The sequence below is a fragment of the Nyctibius grandis genome, chromosome 15 (assembly GCF_013368605.1).
Source record: "Nyctibius grandis isolate bNycGra1 chromosome 15, bNycGra1.pri, whole genome shotgun sequence".
NCBI lineage: Eukaryota > Metazoa > Chordata > Aves > Nyctibiiformes > Nyctibiidae > Nyctibius > Nyctibius grandis.
The window spans coordinates 9,607,930-9,631,880 of NC_090672.1; the positions used below are offsets into that span (position 1 = coordinate 9,607,930).

General features: G+C 38.5%; 1 protein-coding gene across 8 annotated transcripts; it reads left to right on the plus strand.

Moving 5' to 3' along the window:
• Positions 1-464: 464 nt before the first annotated feature.
• On the plus strand, positions 465-23,154 carry ZNF207 (zinc finger protein 207). Of its 8 annotated transcripts, XR_011049241.1 has the most exons (15): positions 465-639; positions 2,172-2,298; positions 2,749-2,887; positions 3,493-3,663; positions 4,357-4,432; positions 4,922-4,969; positions 6,551-6,621; positions 7,771-7,931; positions 8,542-8,634; positions 9,837-10,076; positions 10,805-10,967; positions 11,146-11,329; positions 11,548-11,627; positions 15,838-15,890; positions 20,577-23,154. XR_011049241.1 is itself a non-coding variant. In XM_068413094.1 (12 exons), exons 1-12 carry the CDS (start codon positions 599-601, stop codon positions 11,304-11,306), a joined length of 1,491 nt encoding a protein of 496 aa, XP_068269195.1. In that variant the 5' UTR covers positions 465-598; the 3' UTR covers positions 11,307-11,892. The 8 variants fall into 8 exon arrangements, 7 of the variants coding, with proteins under 7 accessions (XP_068269195.1, XP_068269197.1, XP_068269200.1 ...); XM_068413094.1 differs by lacking the exons at positions 15,838-15,890; positions 20,577-23,154 and having other exon boundaries at positions 11,146-11,892; XM_068413096.1 differs by lacking the exons at positions 15,838-15,890; positions 20,577-23,154 and having other exon boundaries at positions 3,496-3,663; positions 11,146-11,892.
• Positions 23,155-23,951: the final 797 nt, after the last annotated feature.

Below are 23,951 nucleotides of genomic sequence, written 5' to 3' on the forward strand. Positions count from 1 at the left end.
CGGCAGGGCCACTGCAGGAAGGCGAAAGGCCTCTGCGATGGGATGTAACAGAGGGAGCAGCCCCCGGCCAGGCACGGGAAGCTCTGGGGCAGGCGAGGGCTCAACGCATTTCAGTACTTTATAGCGTTCTTGGGGGGCCGGGCTCCCCCCGCCTCCCCGCCAAAGGCCAGCTACACAGACACAGGGAACCACCACCAAACCACTGTGCAGAGCGGCCTGTGTAAGAGATACCGGCTTCTTGCACAGTCTGATTTCGCAGGGAAAAAACAGCTCCTCCTTGACACCGAACACGGAGATAGCAAACACAGCCGACTACCTCCACCCACTCCCCCCCGTCAACCGCGACAGCGGCCGCAGCAAGATGGCGGCCAGGCGCCACCGCGAGGCACGACGGGACAGCCCGTCACGTGGGCAGCCCCTCCCGCCGCCCCGCGGTGCAGGCTGGGAGCTCGGAGGCGGTGGCGCCAGGAGGGACGGCGGTGGCGGCCATTTTGTGTCTGCCTCGATCGGCTCCGCGGCGAGGCTGGTGCGGGTGGCGCGGCTCGGGAGGGAAGAGCTCGGTTGTCTCCTTTCTGTGTAGGTCGGGAACGCCACCGCCATGGGCCGTAAGAAGAAGAAGCAGCTGAAGCCTTGGTGCTGGTATCCTTCTGTGTGAGACGAGGCGGGTGTGGGGAGCAGGGTGGGGGAGGGGAGCGGCCTGGCCCTGTCAGGTCTCTGTCCCGTTCTCTGCCCCGTTCTCTGCCCGGCTCCTCGCTGTCCTGGGATGGGCTTTTTTCCTTCTCTTCACCGCAGGTACGGTTTGGCTCTGTGCTTGGTCCTTTTCCATTTTCGCGTTCCTCAGGGCGGGGATGGGGCCTGGTCCGTGCCCTTCCTCTGCTTCGCCTTCCCCCCCCCTCAGGCCTAGTCCGCCCGCGAGGCCTCGGCCGCGTCGATCTGTAAAGCCAGGGCAGGCCGCTGCTTCTCTGGCCGGCTGTCCCTGGCGTTCCTGTGGCCAGGCCCGGCCGGATTGCCGAGATCGTGGGGAAAATGGAGACCGGTCTTTATCCGCCGGAGGGTAGGATGTCAACGAAAGAAACCCCTGCCTCTGATAAATACATTATTCAAGAAGAAATGGGGCAGGTGTGGTTAAAAGAGACCTTTTGAAAACTTTTTTTTTTTGGAGGGGAGAGGGCTTTCACGTTTGTAATTGCTACATCAAAGTCTCGTACAGTTTCTCAGTATCCGGGTTTTTTTGGATGGATTTTTCTTCGATCACTTCTTCACAATCTGCTTTTTGTTGAGGGATGATTGGAGATTTACTTTTTCTCTAAAATGTTTCTGCCCAATCTAGAATTGTTCAATAAAGGAATTTATAAGCTGCTATGAGATCTTTTACAGTTTTATGTTGGAAGGCATCTGTGCTTCTGTTTTAGGTGTTAATGTATTTCAAGTTTTGGTGGAAATGAGGGACATGTTACAAGGAACAGCTAATAAGTAACAAATGTGTATTTGTCTCACTTAGGAAGATATGTTTGGAGTATTTGCTGAAATACTAATGCTGACCTGCAGAAAGGAAATTGCAGTTTGCCTCTTCTGTCACATAGATGTCCAGAAAGATCTTAGCTTAAAATGTTTCTGTTTAAAAAGAGAGAATTCTTTAATGACCACAGCAAATTATGCCATGTCATAAGAATTGATAGCTGGATGACTGAAAAAGGAAAGGAATTTTTAACTAAAACCTTTGTTCTCTTTTATAAATGTTAGTTACTGGTACTTGTTATTAAGTAGGCTCTTCTTAGTATTTAGCATCACTTCCCTTTTGTGGATTTCAAGTCTATTTCTCCTTTAATGCTTTAGCAACTTTAATCTACACCTATGCAGAGAAATGAGTCCACTTAGAAATAACAAGGACTTGGAAGACATGTGTCAAAGAATGTGGAATCAAATGATGATTCTGATTTCGTGCACACATCTTGCCAGTTTTGTACCTATCTGAAGAGGGAAATGCTGGATGGTGTGAGGGGGAGGATTGGTTTCAGACATCCATGAAATATTTGTCATACTTTGAATGCTCAGAGATGCTTCCTATGCTTTTTTTTTGCTTTAGGAAAAATCACAATGATGCTAATTAGCTTAGTGTTATATAGAAGAACACTTTCAGGACTAAATGTTTCCTTAACAGTCTTCAATAGGTATTGTAACAGGGATTTTGATGATGAAAAAATCCTTATACAGCATCAAAAAGCAAAGCACTTTAAATGCCATATATGTCATAAGAAACTGTATACAGGACCTGGTTTAGCTATACATTGCATGCAGGTAAGAAGTTTTAGACTTACTTAAGCCTTTTTTGTCAGTATCTCAAACTGGAATTAATAGTGAACTTTAAAAGGTATAGGGGCTTGGGGGCTCCCAGAGTCTTAAAAACTGAAGAGAAAAAGACAGCAATGGTCTGTTTCCAGAGCAGGAGTCTTGCTGTGTTAGCAGTCATATGGAGAGTGTGCAGTAGAGATCTCTGCCATCATACTTGGGGTGTCGGAGGAGAGAAGGAATTGTATTGTCTTGGTGTTCAGAAGACAAGTTTATATAAACTGGTTTTAGAAACTAATAGTAGCTAACAGTGATTAGGAGGCACATAGCAAGAAAATGCTTGGCCAGAGAGATTCTTCCCATTAAAGACGTTCCTTTGTATCTTGAAACTGGCTGAAGAACACGTAGAATCTAACGTGAATTGTGGTCAGAAGGATTTTTTTTTTTTTTTTTCTTTAGGTACATAAAGAAACAATAGATGCTGTTCCAAACGCTATTCCTGGAAGAACAGACATTGAACTGGAAATCTATGGCATGGAGGGCATTCCAGAAAAAGATATGGAGGAACGGAGGAGGTTACTTGAACAAAAAACTCAGGGTAAAGTGTGATCTAGCTAGTTATCTCTTATTTCCCTAGTCTGTTTCTTACTGATACTGAGCTCTGTGATACAGGTCTTGCTTTTCAGAAGAGTAAGGGTTGTGTTTAACGTATTCTCTAACGGCAGCTCTAGACATTTGCCGGTCATGTAGAAGGATGAGACATATTTTTCTTTCCCTGTTCAGATATAGCTGCATGCCAGTGCAGCTATAACAATTACCTGATGAATATGGGGATGGTGATTTTATTTTTGAGGGTAAGGGGAGGAAAGGAGAGGGGTTATACAAGCCTGGTGATGCCCAAATACTTAGATTTCTTTGCTGTTTAAGTATACATTTGTTTGAACTGCTTTGGTTTATTCTGGACAGCATGAAGGAAGACCCCCATTTATGTTGGGGGTCATTACAGTGTGAGTCACTTTCCTTTCCTTTGTTATTTGTATGTGTAGGTAGGCTCACATAGTTTTTCTTCTTTGTAATTCTGTGAATTTTTGAACACGATAAGATTTGAAATTTATTTTCATTCCAGCTAGAATACCCCAGATAAAATTAATTTCATAGAATATAGTTTGCCTTCAGTCTGACCATATACATTGTACTTGTTAGCAGAGAGCCAGAAGAAGAAACAACAGGATGATTCTGACGAGTATGAAGATGATGAATCTGCGGCTTCAACTTCATTTCAGCCCCAGCAAGTTCAGCCACAGCAGGGGTACATTCCCCCAATGGCACAACCAGGTTTGCCTCCTGTGCCAGGTGCACCAGGGATGCCTCCGGGTAAGATGGTGTTTTAAGCTAGTTACTGAAAAGCTGAGTAGAAATACAAATTTCTGCTTGTATGATGGAATAATAATCTGCCCTTTCTAACACTTGGTGTTAGAGGACACAGAATAGTTTTGTGAGGTGCACATAAGCAGTTTCTTCATTTTTTTTTTCCTTCCGCTGTTCTGTGTGTGTGCACACATCTTCCTTTGTGAAGTAGATTAAGATACCTAATGCTTGCATCTAGATTGATGGAATGTTAACATGGTAGTAAGACAAGTCCTTTCAACATAAGTCTGCCAATGATATTTGTTTGTGGTATTTTGGAGCAAGATTTTGGAAATGGCAGAAAGGCTGCCATATATCTAGAGACTGCTGACATAGAACGGGCGACAAATGTATTGAGGAAAGAATTTTGATCAATGGCAGTGAGCGAAAACTGCTCTTTTCTCGTTAGTTTTCTGTAATGATAAGGCATGTTCTTTGGAGACTACTAAGAAAATTTAGAGTCTTGCAGGACTGAGAACAATGAATCTAAGTCAGAGTTGCAGATAATATTTTATAATGTGGTGTTTGTAAGCAGTGTTATTTCAAAAAACAATCTTTTAGAGCTTACTGGAAAGCCTTTATCCAGTCTAAATTTATTAGATGAGATTTGCTGGCAAGTGTATGTTGTTGGAGTTGTTTAAAATTTATTTTTCTTTTAAGGTATACCACCGTTAATGGCAGGTGTTCCACCTATGATGCCTGGAATGCCTCCAGTTATGCCTGGAATGCCACCTGGGTGAGTAGCAAGAAAGACTTAATATTACATATTCATACTGTGCATTTTAAATTGTCAAGAAAAAGTAAAGCTAATTAGAAGAATGTATGTAGGAACCTGTGAACTCTGAAACCTTAATATTAAGACTAACCAAAGAACTGGATGGCTGTAAACCAACATTAAAAATATGGCCAAACTATGAGTTTATGTATAAAGTATGTTGCCTTTCTCCTAACTTTATTGAGTAGTATAATAATTCAAAGTTCTGTTGTGTTGGTTTAGAGTCTTCTGTGAACCACTGTTCCTTTGGGTGTTGCACATACATTGTGCATCTGGTTATCACTCATCAACCTAACAGGAAAAAAATACTAGATGGTTTAAATTTTTCATGTATTTTGGGCAAAAGTAAGATGTTTGTTTTTATGCTTGTTTGGGGTTGACACCTTACACTATCACAATGTGTTTGGAAAATCACAGTTAGATTTTTGATTTTGTCATAAATTTTCACAGATTACATCAACAGAGAAAATACATGCAGTCATTTTGTGGTGGAAACATGTAAGCATCTCATTAATGTAATTCTAGGTACATTCATTATGCCATTTTATGTCATGTTTTTGATAAGCTTGAAATTGTCTTACTGAAAGCCTCTGAATATTGCCTAGGAATTTGGGGAAAATGTCTAGTTAGGTTTTGTTATGGTATAATAGCTGAAGTTTTTATGCTTTATCTAAATGAATATTACAAAACTCTGAGAAATGCATTCTACAAAATATTAGTGAAGTAGATGCTTAGGGACTTACAACCTCTCTTGAACCAGAGTAAGCTCTATGTGCTCTATCCTTTACACTGTAGGACATACTGCAGGAACTTTGCTTCTAAGTTTTAAAGTTCACTGAGATGAAAGGTTGTTCTGAGGCATAAATGTTGTTTTAACAGTCTTTGAATTTAAAAATCATGTCATAGTTGCACGTCCTGTGGCTGCTCATCATGACTGTAATTTTTCTGGGTGGAAACTGACAGAATTTTATCAGGCTTGCTGGTGCTTAGTCCTTCTTAAACTCTTTGTTAACTTCAGGTGAAAGTAATGTCATCTAGTAAAAGACACAAAATAATTTGCCAAAAATTCACTGCACTTCCATTTTGGTGAAATTTTAGGGATGGTGTTGCATTATGTTGTTACCTAGTTTAATCTAAAATTTTGCTTACTTAACCTGATGATCTTTTGTTTAAAAATGAGCGAAGAGGAAGTAGGACCTAGGAAGCAACTTTGTTTTTAGTGTGATGCTAGTTCTAGCACTACCCCTGCAGTTTCTCAGAAAGTCATCTTTCTGGTGGCAGCAGGCAGCGAGCATCCAGCACTATTTTTTGGGTCTAACAGATGACAAAATGGGTGGCAAGAGTGACTTTGCCTTCTCCAACCATTAACCCAAAAAGGGGCAATGGTACTATGTTCCTACTCATTACTGCTGCTGCATTGGTTGTTCCTTTTGTAGCAGTGGTAGGCAAGTTAAATCCCACTTTTCAATCCTTAGCATAGGGAATATTTACTGCAGTTGAAACTCCAGAAGCTTTCTTACCCTGTGGTCTCTGCTCTGCTTTTATCAGTATTTTGTGTATAGTTTTACAGATTTGGGTTGTCTGCAATTCACTAGAGAAAGGAGAATATGTTAAAGTAGAATGAGTGTTCTATAACCACAAATAGACTTGTGGTGTCAGAAAGGAGTAATAGCAGATGTACAGTGATTTTTAGTGTGATTAAGTTAGCTGTTTTTCCTACTTTCAAATTTTCTGTGTATACTAAGATCAGGTTCTTGAAACACTGCTGAAACTAGTAGCCTGAAATAGATTTCAAGAGAGACACCAGCTCTGGAAATCTGATAATAGTGGAAGTGAAAGCTGGAGGAGTTAAAGTTCAAATAAAAAGTGTTTGGGGGTTTTCTTGTTTTTTGGGGGTTTGCTTTTTTTTTCCCTTGTGGAAAACCATTTCTAGCTGTGGAAACAGCTAGTTTTGAATTACCTTTGTTGAGAGATTCTTGAAATTATTTACCATAATTTTTTATCTAATACAGGTATGTGCCAATTGTCTTAAGAGTTTATCATGAGTGTTCATACCAGTGCTCATTTTCTGTTTAATAGGATGATGCCGATGGGTGGAATGATGCCTCCTGGGCCAGGAATACCACCTCTTATGCCTGGTATGCCACCAGGTAGGTCAGGGTTGTCAGACTCATACTATGGTGAGAACTAAATTATATTTATTTATTTCCACTGAGATTTAGGATGTATATAAAGAATATACAGACTTATGCCACCACCTTAGTGTGGATTGATTGCCACAGAAGCCACTCTGGTGCATATGTGAAGGGTTTGATTTATGGCTTTTGATTATAAATAATTATTTGTGTTTGGTACCACTTTGAAGGTAAAAAATAGAATATAGTTTTCTCTTCCTATTGCACTTTCTGTGGCTTTGGTGTTGCCTAGTCTCTGTTCATCCCTTTTTTAATGTCTGTGGCTGCACCTGGAAAATCATAACGATTGCAAATGTTGTGGGAAGTGAGAAATACCCAAGTAATGAATCTGCTGTGTGAAGAAACTAACTGGAATTTTGTTCTCTTACCATAGTTAGAAGAGATGTTTCCAGAGCTTGTGCAGCTCTTAAGCAGCCTTAAGTTCTGAGGGTGTTCCACCTGACCAGCAGCTATGGTGTGATGGCTTGAGATTTGATGGTTTGCCCCCATTTCTCACTGGAGGAGGAGGCAAGCCACTAGGACAGTTACAGCCTAGTTCTGCTGCACAGTAATATGATGGAACCCACATGAGCTGTTAACTTCCCATCTCTGAACCTCTCCTAGAGCCCTGCACTTGGAAGTGCGTGTATTGTGATGATAGGCTACAAAAAGTAGCCTTGTTTTCACTGTTCCACTGTGCTGAAGAGCCACACCAAAGCTGATCTGTGTTTTGGTCGAAGTTCTGATACCGTTTGGAATGGCTGTGTCTTTGGAATTTGGTAACAGTCTTATCCACGTGCTTGGCAGCATAGGTGCAGTGTGTTGGAAATAGTTACTACATTAACTGTATTGATTTATTGAGAGCATAAAGTACTTCTTCATTGAAGCTCTAGTAGAAAACACAATTCAGTATTGCTCTGAAGTGTTTGAGGTTGCAGCCTATGCACAGCAATTTATTGGTGACTGCTGGCATTACCCTTTGTCATGTTTTATTTTACTGTTGCCTTAAAAATACATCTTCCTTGGGGGAGACTTTGTTCTAAGGAACACTGTGAACAGAATCCTCTAAAGGAGTATTCTTACTTCCTTCAGCCTTATTTGTTACCCGTTCTTTGTGGTTTGCAGGTATGCCACCGCCTGTTGGTCCTCGTCCTGGGATACCTCCAATGACCCAAGCACAGCCTGTTACAGCACCGGGCATTCTTAACAGACCTCCGGCTCCTGCTGCAACGGCACCTACCCCCCAGCCTCCAGTTACTAAACCACTCTTCCCCAGTGCGGGGCAGGTAAGGTTTCTCATAGCCTGGAATCACTTGTTAGATTCTTCAAATTGCCACTGTGTCAACAGTGTCTATGCTTTATTATTGAGGAGGCCCAAGAAGTTTCTTGCTTGTGTTGATTCTTGAAGTTTAATTCAGTATAGTACTTGAATGAATTTTAAAAGATTCTTTTGTTTGTCTTACAACAGCCATGAAACCAGACAGAAGTTCTGTAAGCACGTGGGGAAGAAAGGAGTAGGCAAAACACTTCTTTCTTTAATCCCTTTAGTTTGTTGTTTATGAGGGTGCTTTGGGTGGGTGAAGGAATGTGTTAGTCAGCTACAGGAATCTGATTGCGTAGAGCTTTACCTAAAATATCCAAAGTATAAATCTTGACATGATTTGCTCTCCTGTTCTTTTCATAATGGGCTCTCTACTGATAGATGGGCTAATTTATTCTGTAGTCTTGTTAAACTGGTTAAACATTTGCATTTTGGACTTCTGCAGGGAAGATACTAGTTTACAAAAACGCATTCCTTTCATAAGAAAGGACTTAGCATAAGAAATCCTTTCGTCTGGATACTTTCCACCCATTTGTTTGGAGACTTTTCACTGTTTCCTTTCTTTTATGCTACAGATGGGGACACCTGTCACAAGCTCAAGTGCAGCTTCCTCCAATTCAGAAAGTCTGTCAGCATCTTCTAACGCTCTGTTTCCTAGCACAGCACAAGTACGCAGGAAGTCACAGTTAAAAAATTGCTTTGCAACTTAACCCTTTGGACCGTTTTGTAAAATCTAAAATTGACTAAACATCTTCAGATAATTTCTGTTCTATTCCTGATTATGTTTAGCTGGTAAAACTGCAGAGTCCTTGACTCTTGAGTTGCATCTTACTAGAAATCAGCATGTTAAAGTGCCCAGTTTCTCTTAGTGTGAAAGAATGAAATGTTACATCCTGGTTCTAAAGGGTTAAAAAAGCATGAAAGCAGTTAAATGCATTTTAGTGGGCAGTGGTTAGCTTGATGCATGGTGAAGGCTTTTTAGTTTATGTTGTTTAATATGGTACATCATAATGTAGGGAATTTTGGCATTTCTGTTATGTGCAACAAATTGAAATATTTTGTTTTGATTGGAAAGTTCAGATAATTGGAAATGTACAGAGACTAGAAACAAAAGCATTCTCTCATAACTAAAGCTTGCTTTGGAGATTGCTGCGTCTTCAGAGAAAGCCTGGTAAAGCAAACTTTTCTTGTTCAACAGTTAATTTAAGAAAAAAGTAGGAAAGATGAGATGCTGGAATCTGTAGTGGACCTCATATCTGCCTTCAGTTAATTCTTCATTCACAAGCGAGAGTAAAGATCTATAGAGAGACATAGTACTTTGTGAAAATATTGCACTGTTTTTATAGAGAGAACGCTTTAAAATCCTGACACAATAGAGCTTTCTTAAATATTTAATTAAAACATTTCTTAAATACCTGATTTTAATGAATACTAACACTTTGAGCTGTACTCTAAACTAATGGTTGCTAAAGTACGCTAATAATTTAGCGAGAGAATTATGAATTTATACTTAACAGACTCTTAATAAAACAGTCGTTCAGGAAAGATTTAGTCATTTAGCAAACTCAGTATTTGAGATAAAAGTTTTGATAGTGGGGGTTTTTTTTGTTGTTCCTTTTTTCTAGTTGTGGCTTTTGACCTGCAAATTTTAGACTTTCCAGTGTGCGTGTGTGTGTATATATGTGTATATACTGGGTTTTATTTTGTCTTGTTTTCAGTTGCTCTAGTATGTGATAAGGCTGAAGTTTACTTTTGTCAAGCTTGTTTTAATTGTGTATCTCACTGGAAGGTTTCAGAGGTCTAACAGACATCATTTTAAGTTTTCTTACGCTTTGAGAAATAAATATTGATCTACCTGTGTATTTCACAGGCTGCAGCGGCTGTTCCAGGTCCGGTTGGTACTGATTTCAAACCTTTGAATTCTACAACTGCAACAACAGAACCCCCCAAACCTACATTCCCTGCTTACACACAGTCTACAGCCTCAACCACTAGCACGACAAACAGTACTGCAGCTAAACCAGCTACATCTATAACAAGTAAGCCTGCTACCCTTACAACAACCAGTGCAACCAGTAAGTTGATCCATCCAGATGAGGATATATCACTGGTAAGTTAAAATATTTTCATTGTCTTACTGAAAAATGCAATTTATGCTGATATGGCTGATGAAATAGAGTTTCTTCTGTGCTCTGCATTATGCGTATTTTAATAACAGTGAGAGTACAAACTGCAGAATTAATGTAACAGAACTATTTATTGAGAAAACTTACTCGATTGCAAAGTGAGGACTGGCATATTGCAATGATCCTGCTGCAGATCTAAGCCTTATTTTTGTTGGTGATAGGAAATTACTCAGCCCAAAATATGATTTGGACTTTTTCTGCGTGTGACTTAAGCTTGACATTAAATAGATACAGCTAATGAGTGTAGGACAAGAGACTTAACAGTGTGAAGTGGTCTTGGTGCTATTGCAGCAGTCAGAAATACCGAATTTATGGATAAAACAAATGAACTTTAATTTCAGTTATTTAGATTTGTGTTTGGCTTTTTTGTCTCAACTTGTTATGAGGAAAAGTCTGTCTTCAGCTGAGGGAGGAGGAGAATTTGTGTTGTGTGCAGAATGCTAGATTGATCAGTGTTAGTACAGTAACTTTGAAGGAAGGGGAAAAGTCCAAATGCTGCTGTGTAATGTTACTAGTCACAGTCTTTGAAGTTGTAAGGTAGTGGCAGTAGTTTAGTACCTGTAATCTACTTTGTTACACTTTTATTTATTTTGCTCTTGGTGAGTTTTAGCCTTACAATGTGTTATGCTTGTCTGTCTGTCCCTGGTTTTAGGAAGAGAGAAGGGCACAGTTGCCTAAATATCAGCGTAATCTTCCTCGACCAGGACAAGCTTCCTTGGGTAATCCACCAGTTGGACCAATTGGAGGTATGATGCCACCACAGCCAGGAATTCCTCCACAACAACAAGGAATGAGACCTCCCATGCCACCTCATGGTAATCATAACTTCCCCAGCTTTCTTTTCTTGAAAAGATTTGTCTTTGCTATAGGCTTTTTTAGAGCTTGAAGTGGCATATACTGGTGGGGAAGGTGAAGCTTTTCACGAAATGCAACTTCTGCGCATTATTTAAAAAAAAAAAATTCTTGTGTCCATCTTAAATGTTCTGTTTATAGGTCAGTATGGTGCTCATCACCAGGGCATGCCAGGATATCTTCCTGGAGCGATGCCTCCATACGGTCAGGGACCTCCGATGGTGCCCCCTTACCAAAGTGGACCTCCTCGACCTCCAATGGGAATGAGACCTCCTGTAATGTCGCAAGGTGGCCGCTACTGATGCTACTACACACGCTCTAATAGGTTTGGAGATTAAACCTTTTCTCATCTTGTGCTGTTAATATAGCCGAGCTTCCGTCAATTAAGGCTTCATTGTGACTTTAAAAAAATAAATCTTCCCACATGCAAGGAGCTATTGGACATTCTTATTTTACATGGGAAAAATTATTTGGAATAATAACAGGAACTTTTCCTGATGTTGCAATTTATACTGTATGGCTTCTTTTTCATGTTTCATCTAGGTTTTTAGAAGTGAAGTATAGTAAATATGGTTCGTTAAATTGTGAAGGCGCTGGAATTACATGAACATACCACCTTAAAGGCAAGTTCTGTAACATTATGTTGCTATTTGTGAAATGATGCCTTCACAGCACTTCAAGTGCTGTTGGACTTCACGTCCCCAACATAGTTTGGTGAGGGCTGTAACTGTTCCCAATTACTTGTACATTTAAGTCTGAACTTGTAACAATATTTAATGTATTTAGAGTTCCTCCTGTTTCAGGGTTCAAGTAAACTGACCCACTAAGGTCGTGTGACTTTTCTGTACTGTTATAAACTTCATTGTAATAAAAGAAGAGAAAAATTTATATGCCTTTTTATTCATGACCAGCTGTGGACAACTGCCTGAAAGGTTTGTACAGATGCATGCCATGGTAGCTATTGGTGTAATGAACACAGTTATCAGTGCTGATTTGATAAAATCTGATTTCCTTGTTCTAAAATTAAGTCACTCCTTAGCTGCACGTCTGAGTAGACAAAGACCTGTACACTTATTAACTGACTTCTCAAAAATGAGGCTGCAGGAGGCACATCTTAACTCTTGGTTGTAACTTCTCTTAATGTGTATGTTTCTTTATTTGTGCTTTCTTGTCCTCAATAAATTTTAAATGATTTCTAGTCCTGGCACTTACTTGTAGGATGTAAAAGTGATTGCTCTAAGGTGCATCCTAGTGCCAGATGTGTCCTGTTAGTTCATTTTTTGACTGACTCTTTTTAAGTGCAAATGCATATGAATTTCAGGAGCCTTTTAGATGAACATTTCTAGAAGCTTAGGTGCATGTCACATGGGTGAGTGACTTCCAGTTGATGTTGTATTGAAGTTGACCTGCAAAAGACAAAAAGTAGCTTGACCACCTTTGCAGTGTATAAAAGAGACAAGAGGGGCAAGAGTAATATGTTACATACTGTATTTTTACTTTAAATGTTCAGAATTTCAAATCTCAGCAGAGTCTAAAAGATGAATCATCCATTGTGTCCTATGATCAGATGTTGTCTTGAGTTTCTTGAGCCATCTAATGGAAGTGTCTAGAGTAAGAGACCTTTTTATCAGTTCTCCTAATTGCAGTTATCAAAGAGAGGTCTTCCCCATATGAATTAGTCATTTATCTGCTTATAAGAGTAGAGTGATAAATTACAGTCAAGGTTGTAATTCTCTGTCTAACATCACAGTGTTAGTGTGTCATATTTCTGATGAGAGGGAAAATGTAGAGGGAGGCTTTTTGGAGGGAAAGGAAGTGAGAGCTTCCCTGGTGTCTTCACAACAGAGGAAAAAGAGTGGTGAATTTTTCTTTTGCAGATCAACTTTAAATACATGTTCCAGCCTCAAGCCTTATCTGTGCAATTTAATTTATGGGGATTTCTCCTCTTATAGGGTAGGTTAGAAAGATTATCAGCATTTTTGTGTCCATTCATGTTCCACAGATGTTTTTGTTGATGGTGGAGTTTTTTCACTTAATTAAATACTGAGCATTTTGGCTCTTTTTCTTGAAAGTCTTGTGGGTTTTTAGCTGCATTTAAGTACTTCATGTGGCTTTATTCTGTACTGTCTCTTAACAGTCCAGAAATACAGTACAGCTAAAATACTACATTGTCTCTCAGCTTCAAACTTGGGGTCATGGAATGGCTCGTAAAAGCACTAGAGCACCCACTACACTCTTATTGCAGCTGAATGGCCTTAGTTTAACCATTAAGAATTGTCAGGCACTTCTTCTGAAGTGTTTAGCAGTTTTAAGACCATAACTCCAAGCCTCTGTTGAGAAGCAGTTCTCTCTGATCACTGGTATCTGCTGATCACCTGTCAGATGTGCAGTATTTGGCTTGCAAATGTGCTGAGTGGGCCTTGATGTCAAATCCTTTGTTAGCTCTTCATCTTGCTTTATACATAAGTCTAACGGATAAAACTGGTTTGCTTAGGCAGTGCATTTATACTCTGTTTTTCTTCTGTTTATCTAATAAGGATAATTACAAAACAAAACACTGGAGAGATTTTTAGTGTCTTACATTAATCCTTTTTGTAATACTACACATAAAATTCATACATTATAAATTGATCTTAACTTCTGCTTTTAAAACTATAGAACTTCTTGCTTTTTCTGAAGATGATATTGCTGCTGTAAGGCTGCTTTGCCCTCGTGCCCCTAGTAAAGTAAATAACTTCTCCCTTTGGTGTCCTTCCGTAACTCATTGGTATGTTGTTTTCAGACCCCTACTTTTCCTGGGATAAATACTTGAAAACCTTACTGCATGTACTGTTAACTCAGCATATTCTGCAAGTTGTATTAATTAAGAGTTTCCCTCTTTTAAATAGTGAATGTGTCATTGTTCCAATAATAGTACCATTTTGTAGCTACTACTACATAGACTTCTAGCTTGGACGCATTTTAAGATTGAACTTTCCTTAGTAGTAACGTGTTATGATAATCCCTCAACTAAGTACTGCCACGTATTATTCATATGGTACTCTAATCTTCAACAAGCAGATGAAGAATTTTTCCCATGATTTTTCACATGGATACTTACTTCCCTGCTCCTGTCCTTTCTGTGCTATAAGAGCTGTGATGTGGCTGTCTTTAGTTACTCTTGTGTCTTGTGTGTACTCTTCTGTAAACAGGCAGGTATTTCGGTGCATATGTTGTCTGTTGGTCCCTGCCTTCATTTCTTTGGATACTGCTTCTTAATGTTCAGAGAGTTGGATTTATGGTGCATTCTCCCAAAAAGAAGAAAACTAATTTGAGTGTAGTAATTGCTTGTATAAAGACTAAGGCTTGGTTTACAGTACGAAGTTTAATCAACATAGTTATGCCAGCAAAATCCCTAATGTAATGCAGCCATGCAGACAGTTTTTTGCTTTAGTTAATCTCTCCCAGGAAAGAGATTGCAGAAGCCTTCATGATTACAAAAAAAGCATATATCTTTATATCTGTGGCAGGACTCAAGTAATATAATTACATAAGCAGAAGCTTTGTTTTTCAGTTGTTGCCTAAATTTGCCATGGCAGATCTTAGTGGAAAATTAAGACTTGCAAGTGGATTTTGATCAGTCTTTAAACTGGAAGGTAATGCAAATGTTGAATACAAAAAACAGGCTGCAACAAAATGTTCAGACACAGGTGGAAAAATATGTTTAGCAAAATACGTAGAATTTATGGCATATAGGACTTGCTAAAAAGCTTCTAAATTATTTTATGCAGTCTCTGAATATCATTGTGAGAGGCTGATCTCATATCTGCTGATTTTTAGAGCAAAAAGGGTGAGACTGGCATGAAAGAACCTTGGAAGAGCCCAGGCTAGTTTTTTAGAAGTCTTGATAAGACTGTTTTGTACTGCCTTTAGAGTATCTTTCTGCATTTGGCAAAGGTGGCTTTAAATAAAATCTTGAAAATGTAGCTGGCTTATGTGCACTAAAAATTTCTTCTTATGAAACTCTTGAATTTTTTTTTTCCCCTTCCACAGATGAGATTTTTAGGTGCTGATTAATAGATTTGAGGCTGGGGTGTCTATCTGATAATTTCAATGGATAACTATTCCTCACTCTGTGCATGCATGGGAGAATATAAACAAGCTTCTAGAAACACATTCAGCTGCATCTGCCTTCTATGGTTTCTGCAATTATTTTAGCCCATGGAGCTCTTGAACAGTACTTACATAGAACTGTATAACTTACTTTCTTAAAACTTGGATAAAATTGAATGGAATATATAACCTGCAGTTATTTTATAGGAATCAAAACAATTCTGCTTACAAGATATAAAATATCAAGATTACTTCAGTTTTATAAACAGCAAGAAGGGCATTATGACTCTTCAGTTAAATTGAGACTGATATACCAGTCCACGAGCTGGGGCTGCAATTTAAAATGGTAACTAATGACACTTAATAGTAAATGTCTTAATAATTGTACTGGTCTAGCTTCTACATAAACACTAAGGTGAGGGTGAACATTTTCAGTGGCCCATGGAATCTTTAACTCTACTTTTTGTGAACTAGTACAGTAAATACTATCAGTTATGGGAAAAATGCCCCAAGACAACTGACTTATGTTCCATTGATCAAGATACAAAGCAAAAAAACCTGTCCTATTCAGAAATAGCTACCAGCTGTAAGAAGTTCTGTTTGGGCCTAACAAAATAGGTGCAGTAGCAGTAATTTTCTTTTGTTTGCTTGATCACTGGAATTCTGTTAACTTTGAATGCATGTCTTTCACTTAATTGGGTCATGTTTTTTCTAAAATTTAAATTTTTCTTCTTCCTATAGCCCTGCCATAGGACAGGCTGAGGCAGAGTCAGTGTTGCCCTGTTCAGTCTGAGGCAAGTGGGATTTATTTTATTCATTCTGGGGGCTTTCACAGCTTTATGGCTGTTGGATATTTATGTCCCCAAACTTGCAGCAAGTTTGGTGAAGGCCCCTAAATTTATTTTAATTTAGGTTTTTTATTCTCTTTTGGTAGATGGGCTCTATATTAATATTATCTTTTTATTATCATTGTGTTTTTAAGAGTCTTAGTGGGAGGGAACATGTTCTAAGATGTTTGGGTACGTTTTCTCTTAATGGAATGCATTTCCTTCAAGGCTGCTCAGGTAGTCCTTCAGCCACACTGCCTGCTCCTCCTCTTCCCCTGCATTGCATTTGTGCTGTGTTTGGTTTTGGTAATGTGACTTTGTGTAGTCTCTGAGCTAGTGGCATGTAAATATCAATTACTAATGTTTCCTCTTCTGGGGAGATGTATCTGTTGAAGTGCTTAAAATACTTAGGTTTTACTAGTAAGTAACATTTACAGTCACAAAATTGTGTAGCCTAAATTATAGAATACGGTTTCCTTGGAGGAGGTTGAGATGTTTATAGTGCTGCATATGTGAGCTGCACCATGACAAATATTAATGTAGAGCCCTATAAAGAAATAGAGATTCAAGTTGGTAAAGTAGAACAGAAGAATGAAAAATGGAAGCTTCACATTTTCCGTTTGTCAGTTTCAGAGAAAACCTTTTCTCAGTCTCTCAAATACACCAAGCTTGGCGTATAGAAAATATTCTGTTTATTGCCACAATACTGAAAGTCAGAGCACTTTTTTGAAACCTTGCGGCATAGAAGTTGCGTATTCAAAATTTGCTTAGGTATGTGGTTATCTGAAGTTCCTTCTTTCGCACAGTGACTAGCAAAAAACTCTACCCTTTGTGAAGAAAAATGAGCTTTAGTGTTGCTGCTTACTCTGTTGCAGCTTATTGGTTTTGAATGCTTGAGGTTGCTTGAAGACTACTTCAGCTTCAGAACAGTTTTTGTCCAAGGAGGTATTGCAGCCTGTCAGCAGGGAAATAGAAAATGAGCAAATGTTGGAGTCAGGTTTTATAACTTTTAAATTTTTGAGATATTTTTAAAATTTCTGGCATTTTTTGATGACATAGACCGTATTTCAGTTCTTCAAGATTTTGCTAAGTAGTGACCCCCAATGTGATTTCCAGTAATTTTAATTAAAGGATAGAGTTGTAATTCTTAACTTAGTTACAAGAGTGGATTTCACATTCCTGCTGTACTCTTCGTTTGTACTCTGCCCTTTCCGTTCTTCCTGTAGAAGGCCCACTCAGATGGTCTGGTCTGACTGGAAAATTGACATGTCCTCTGTTAACTGTTTCAAAATGGTTGTTGAGCATGGCGTTGCTTTTCTAATTCTCATTGTGGTGCTACCATTGATAACAGTGAAGATGAGAACAACACTTCAAGCTATACTACTGCAACTAGTATTTGTTTCACATATTCAGTGCGTAGGAGCATTTAGCTTAGTTCTTATTTCCCTCAGGTATCTAAGGAAATGGTTTAACCAAAAATAGTATGCAGTATGGCTTGTACTTGCTTTAAGTATCTGAATCTCTGAGAGACTCAAAAGGAAAAATAGGCAAATTTTGAATGCCTGTTAGTGAACTTTGTTATCAGTTCCCATTTAAGACCGATGCAGCACTAGGTAGTTTTTATCCAGCTACTTACTCATATTCAGCTTGTCATCAAGCACACAAAGCTAAAATTCAGATATGTATGCTGTCTTGTGTCCAATGGAGTATCCTACTTAGATCCACACTTGGGTTATATCTTCTAAATTGATATCCTGGTGAGAGCTAAAAGCTTTTGAATTTCGAGGAATTGTGTTGATCTGGTTTTGTTGAAGATAACTAGGTTTGACATGTTCATGAAAAAAAATGTCTCCAAAATGCAGCTCCTGTTTTCACTGTGTCATTGTTGAAGCTCTGTATACAGATACTTTGGAGCAAATGAACCATTCCTTTGTGTTTTGGCATGTTCTGTGAGCAAAACAGCATTTTTCAGCACCTCGCTGCTATGGATTTTTTTTTTTTCTTGAAGCTGCTTTTAGACAGCACCAAGATTAATTTCACACTGTCAGTATACTTCTGAAAGATGCATTTGATATGAAGACAATTCCATGGGGTGTTACTGTATGAGTTAAAGGGGGTTTTAACTTTGGGTTTTCCTGCTACACTGCAAATATTGATTGTAATTTCTGGTGGGTAGTTCACACATCCTTCACTTCCATCCTTTACATTCCTGTCCTTTCTGTAAGTCTCTAAAGGACTGGACAGGACAGGTCTTTTTTGTTCCCTCTTTGGGAGTTGGTAGCTTTAGCTATGTTTGTGTTATTCTCGTCTGTTACGACAGACTAATGTTTGTCCTTAAATTTGCAACAAGTAATGATGTGCATTTTTAATGTGCTTTGTGTTTTGTACTAAAAGGTACATGTGTAAGTGCTGCTGTCTTTCTAGTCACAAGGATGGCATGGTGGCTCTATGCTTTTTGCTGGCCTGTCATCTCTTTAAAACAACTTGTAAAATTCTCATATAGTGCAAATGGTTCATATTTTGCTCTTTTTGTGAAGTTCTGTTAGTGACATTTTCCTCCTTGCCTCCTCGTGTGGATCTAAGGGGGATAGTTCCCCCAAAAAATTTACACTGTAAACAAGATCTCTTTATTTTGAGGGACGGTAGTGTGTTTTTACTGACGCTGCAGTATTGCAGCTCTCAATATCGCAGCAGTCTGTATTGCAAAGTTGTACATCTCACTGTTTGTGGAATTTGCTTTATAATTATGATGGTATTTTAGTGTATTTTAGACTTTTATAGATACAGATCGAAGGAGGTCTTGGGGAGTTTGTTTTTTTTTTTTAAGCTTAAGTAGAGGTACATGACCTGTTTTTTTAGAGGGCAAGAATTAACTGATATTCTGTTAATTGGGTGAATTTGCACTCACTGTTTTTAACAAGAACAGTGAATGGGAGACGTGGCAAATAAAGTACGTACCATGCATGAAGTTTTGGCTTGCTTTAGAATGGTGTGATGAGTTCATAATGTGTTCTGTGCCTTGCCTAGTAAAGATTGTAGCCCTTAAATACTCTGAGGAGCAGGCCACCTCCAGAATAATTTTTTTTAAAAGCGCGTAGACTTGCAATCAAAATAATCAGACCAGTGAAATAATGGTAGTGACTGGGTTCTGTAAAAATGCAGCTATCAGTGACTGCTGTATTTTCCTGTAATAGTTGGGGTAGGTAGATGCTAGTTTAGAGTAAGAAAAGTTTTGAGGCAGCCTTTGAAGGGATCAAGATAGAATTGAAGCGACTCTGAAGTGTAATGTATACAACATTATTTGTGAAGTTCTGAAACAAACTGTGTGACAGTTTTCTTTTACACTGTACAGCAGCTTTATGCAGTCTTTTGTCAGAGCGCAGAGTCTCATTAAGGCTCTACTAGAAAAAAATACAGTTCAAGTACAGGATTTGTAGATTCTGGTGTATAGTGAATGCATTTTTACTTTTGTCTTGTGAAGGTCCGTTTGAGGGAGTCAGGCACGTTAGCTTGCTGCTTTTGCAGACAGCCATATCTTGTCTTGAACCACAGGATCCAGGGTGTTACCTCAGTTGTTTGTTCTCAGCATCCTGATGAGTCAGTGTTGACTGTCCATGGTATGAACTCTCTGTGAGGGTTGGTATTTATACACCTGGTTGTAATTGTGAGGCACTTGCACCTTCTGAGCAAGCTTACAATAACTTGTTTTATTCTTACGGGCTTTCTTGCAATAGGAACAATGAGCAATACTGTTGTTTTAATGATGATTAATTTAATCTCTCCATACTAAGGTTTTTGTTTCTCAAGGATTTAAAGAAGTTAAAAAGTTTTGAGAAAATAGAGTTTTAATGCCAGTATCATCTTAACTAAAAACAAACGAACACAAAACTTTGAGAGCTTGAAAGCTTCCTTAAAAACTTCTCTTTAGCAGTTAAAGCATATCTCTCTGTTAGCAAATTGCCTTATACCAGATCCAAGCTTCTGACATCTCAAATTTTATTTCTTAAATTTTGTCTAAATCTTAACCATGTTCCCAGGTGCTATTCAGAAAGGGGGTGTGTGTAGAATTTCAACTTCTGCTGCCCTTAGTAGCCAATATGTATAAATGGTTTTTGCTAACAGCAGCTCTGAATTACCAGAAATTAATGCCATAGAACCCTAGGAAGCTATTTCACTGTCTCCAAACTTAGGATATTATGTAATGCTTTGAAATAAAGATGTCATGCAGAGCTTTTTTCTTTCTTTTTTTTTTCATCGGGTTACTTGCATATATGTTACTTGCACTGAGTTCTTTAGCTTCTTTCCCATAAATTTTAGTGGAAGAAAATACATTTTACTCTTTCATTTGTGAAGTCTAGAATAAGAAAACACACTTTATGAGACTGTTTAATGAAGGAACCTGGCGATGTAAGTATTGTAATTTCCTTTATGTTTGTGGTAGGCAGCAGGATTATCTTGTTAAACTTCTGACTTATGTATGAAAAATATCAGAAAAGTAAGGGCAAACTGCAAGTAGTTTTATAGTTGCCTTTACTTCATATGCTTTTTTTAAGCAACAAATTGCAGTAATTGAGTTTGGCAGCTTTTTTAATGAAAAACTAAATTATGGGTTAAACTCCTTGGTTTAATACAATTTGTGTTTCTGTTAACTAGCAGCAGAATTTCAGCATTTGCTACTTACTGGTAGAGAAGAAAAATTCCACAGCACTGCCAGTACAGGTTAGTTTAATCTGTAAGTACCTGATGTTCCTATTTGAAATAATTTGTTCAAATGATACCACTTAAATACATGAGGGGAATTTTGGTTTCTGAAATGTGAATGTATCTGTTATCTGCTACTGTTTTCAGTAGTGAGTGAACGTCTAGATTTTTTTTTTTGAAGATCTGTAATGGTGTTAACTATGCTTGTGGGTAGGTAATATCTGCAAGCACTTTTAAGGAAAATTTAATATGGAACCTCAACAAATAGCCCTTGGTGTTACTGAAAGGTGTGAAGATCTAAAGCTGAAGTAACTTCTTCAGTAACATACCTATTATAAAAGACGCTGTTTTATCAGTGAACCAATTACAGGATATGATATTTGTTGTGTTGGGGAATAAGCATTTCTGTTTGTAAGAATCTGTAGCAGCAATGTAATTTTTCTTTTGATTTTCATTAGCTATTGCTAATTACTGTCTTCTGCTAACAGATTTTTACTTTGTTAGGCCTTTAAGCCAGGAGCTTGTTCTTCTCTGATCTTTTTGGTTAGCCCATTTCAGCACTTCAGAGGCTACGATGACTGTAGTTTTGCCCAGGTGTTTTATCTCACTCCAGCATTACTGCTCTGCCTCGGTTCTTTTTTCTTCTGCCTTATTCCATATTCCTGGAAATTTTGGCATTTTATTTTTACTTTATAGAACATTTTACGCCTTAAAAGCAAACAGGAGAGATTCTTTGTCATTGGATAAAGAGGCGACCTTCTCCAGAATAGCTGCATATATTTATTTTTATTTAAGCTTTGTGTACCTCATCTCTACATATCAGCAGGGGAGATGAAAACTTTCTGTGCTGTAGCACATAGTATAGTTTCACAGCTGGATGAGCTGTAAAACTGTGTGCTTTAATTATTCACTTCTCAAGGGTATGTTATCACACAGTGAATTGGAGGGGCTTTTGACATCGTCGGTGGATAATTATATAGAAACTAGGTATTGGGAAGAGCGTACACTAGTGTGGTAGCTGAACAAACCCATTAGTTTTGCCAGCTTATCTGAATGATCTAGAGTAGTTTCATGAGTGACTTGACACTTCCAGCAGTGTTGCTTATTTTAGAATTTTGAAGCCTTATACAATGCTGCAGAATTCATCACACTAACATAGAAAGTTTCAAGGGGATTGTATCTTCCCAGGTTTTAGAATAGTTACACTTGAAGCCCATCTCCTGGCCTCTTCTCTGCATCACTTCTCAGTCATTCATGCTAAATTGCTTTGTCTGCGAAACTAGCTACATGCAAATTTTTGGATCATGTTGTGTAGGTGTTTTTCCCTAGAAGAAGAAAAAGGGAAAGTTGTATAATAAAATTTATAACTTTTCTTTCCCTATATTTCCTAAATGTTAATGGCAGATGTGCATGAATAATAGGGATACCTTGCTGTGAGGCCATTATCCTATTAACAGAATGTATGATTCTTTCTTTTTAACTTCTGTGGTTGACCCTAGCTGATATTTAATGCAATGCTCAGTAATAAGTTTTAATGAGTAACTGATTGGTTTTGGCTGCTGAATTACTTTGTGAAGTCTCAGTTTTGACAGGGGTTGGATGCTGACCTGCACTACTTGTACAGCAGCTTGGCAGTCAGTGGGGTTAACTAAAGGGTAGTGGTGTTCTCTAGTGCCTTACCAACAAAAAGTATATTTGTCCAGGGTAGATCCTAATATGAACTCTGGTAGAACGTCATCTCTTTGTGAAACTTTATGGCAATTAGTTACAGTACTTTTTGGTAGAAATAAGTTTTTCTTTTGAGACAGGACCAAAACAATACTAGTAATCTGAGCTTTCAGAACCAGGTGAGCACTCTGAAGTTGTAGCTCAACTTCTGATACACCATTAGAGCAACTGTCCAGTCTAATGTGGTTCAGAAGTCTTCCTTTCCAGTTCTGATATGGTATATAAGGAACAGTGAGTCAGTTCACTCTATTTCCTTTAGACTTCTGCTTAATCACTCTGAATCACCCCTTCAGAGATTCTGGTCACTCACTGTTCAGCAAACCCAGACTCCAAACTGTTTTTAGTACCTTCTTAAGTACCTTAAAGCACATGATTGAATTATGTCCCCTCTCAGGAGCAGTACAGCCACAGAAGTTAGTGTGTTGTGAAGGTTTTTCTGTAACTTGATACGGCTTTTGCGTAAGTAGTACGAAAGGGATGGGATCATTGATCTTTTTCAAAAGACAGGTGGCAAAATATTGATGTTGAATTTAATTCAAGAAAGCGAGAGACTGGTAAGTATGTGCATCGCTTTAATGCATGCAATAATAGTAACAGTAACTAGCTTAATTTTATAGCATTCAGTTTACAAAGAAGATTCAAAGAAAATATGGAGCTAACATCATTTGCATCCACTGGGAACCTTGTATGAACTGTATGCTTCAAGAATGGATCATTGCACAAATACACATCTGTAATGTGTGCCTGTGACTTTGTCTCTGATTAAACAGAAGTGAACCACTGTGTCTGTGTTATTTTTTTCTCCTCTTTAAATTATTATTGCAATGAATGTTAGCTGTTCCAAAGTGTTTTTAAGTATAAAATCCACTTTCACTCATGTTACGGTTTGAGTAACTTTGTACTAGTTCTCTGATTGTCTATAAACTGCAAAAATTAATTCATGTGAGCTCTATCTTAAAGTGTTTTATACCTGGAGACAAGCAAATGAATCCTGACTTAACCTGTAACTTCCTCCTGCTGCTGATCTGCTGAACTGACTATATAAAGAATTTAACTATTTAAGTTGGAAGAGTCAGGAGGAGTTTGGAGGAAAGTATTGTAATAGCATTTTCATAAAACCTGGTAGAGAGGGGATGTTGTTAAGTGGTCTGTTCTAAACTGTTTTGGAGCAGAACGCTGGAGAGAGAAGGTAGCTTTGAAGATGTGTGTCCTTGCAACTGCTGTCTACAGGATGAGAATGGATTACTCTGATACCACTTTTTACTCATAGGTTAATTTCTAAGAGGTGGTAAAAGGAAGATAAATCCATTATTTTAATGCTACACTACCTGGAACAATTCATGGCATTTTGAGTTGGATATGCGTGATGAGGAGGAGCTTAACACTTAAGTAGAGGGTCCTTCATGGAAGACTGCTCCTTTGCATGAGCTCTTTACTGGAGTTTATGTCCTCTTGCCCTTTTGGCTCTAGGGAAATCTGAGGGGGCATTTACAAAATGGGGGAACTGCTTTGGCCAGAGCAAGGGCTGTCCTGGTTTTGCAGGGATAAGATTTATAGAACTGATTTTCTGTTCCATTTTGTTTCAGTTTGTGGCCAGCT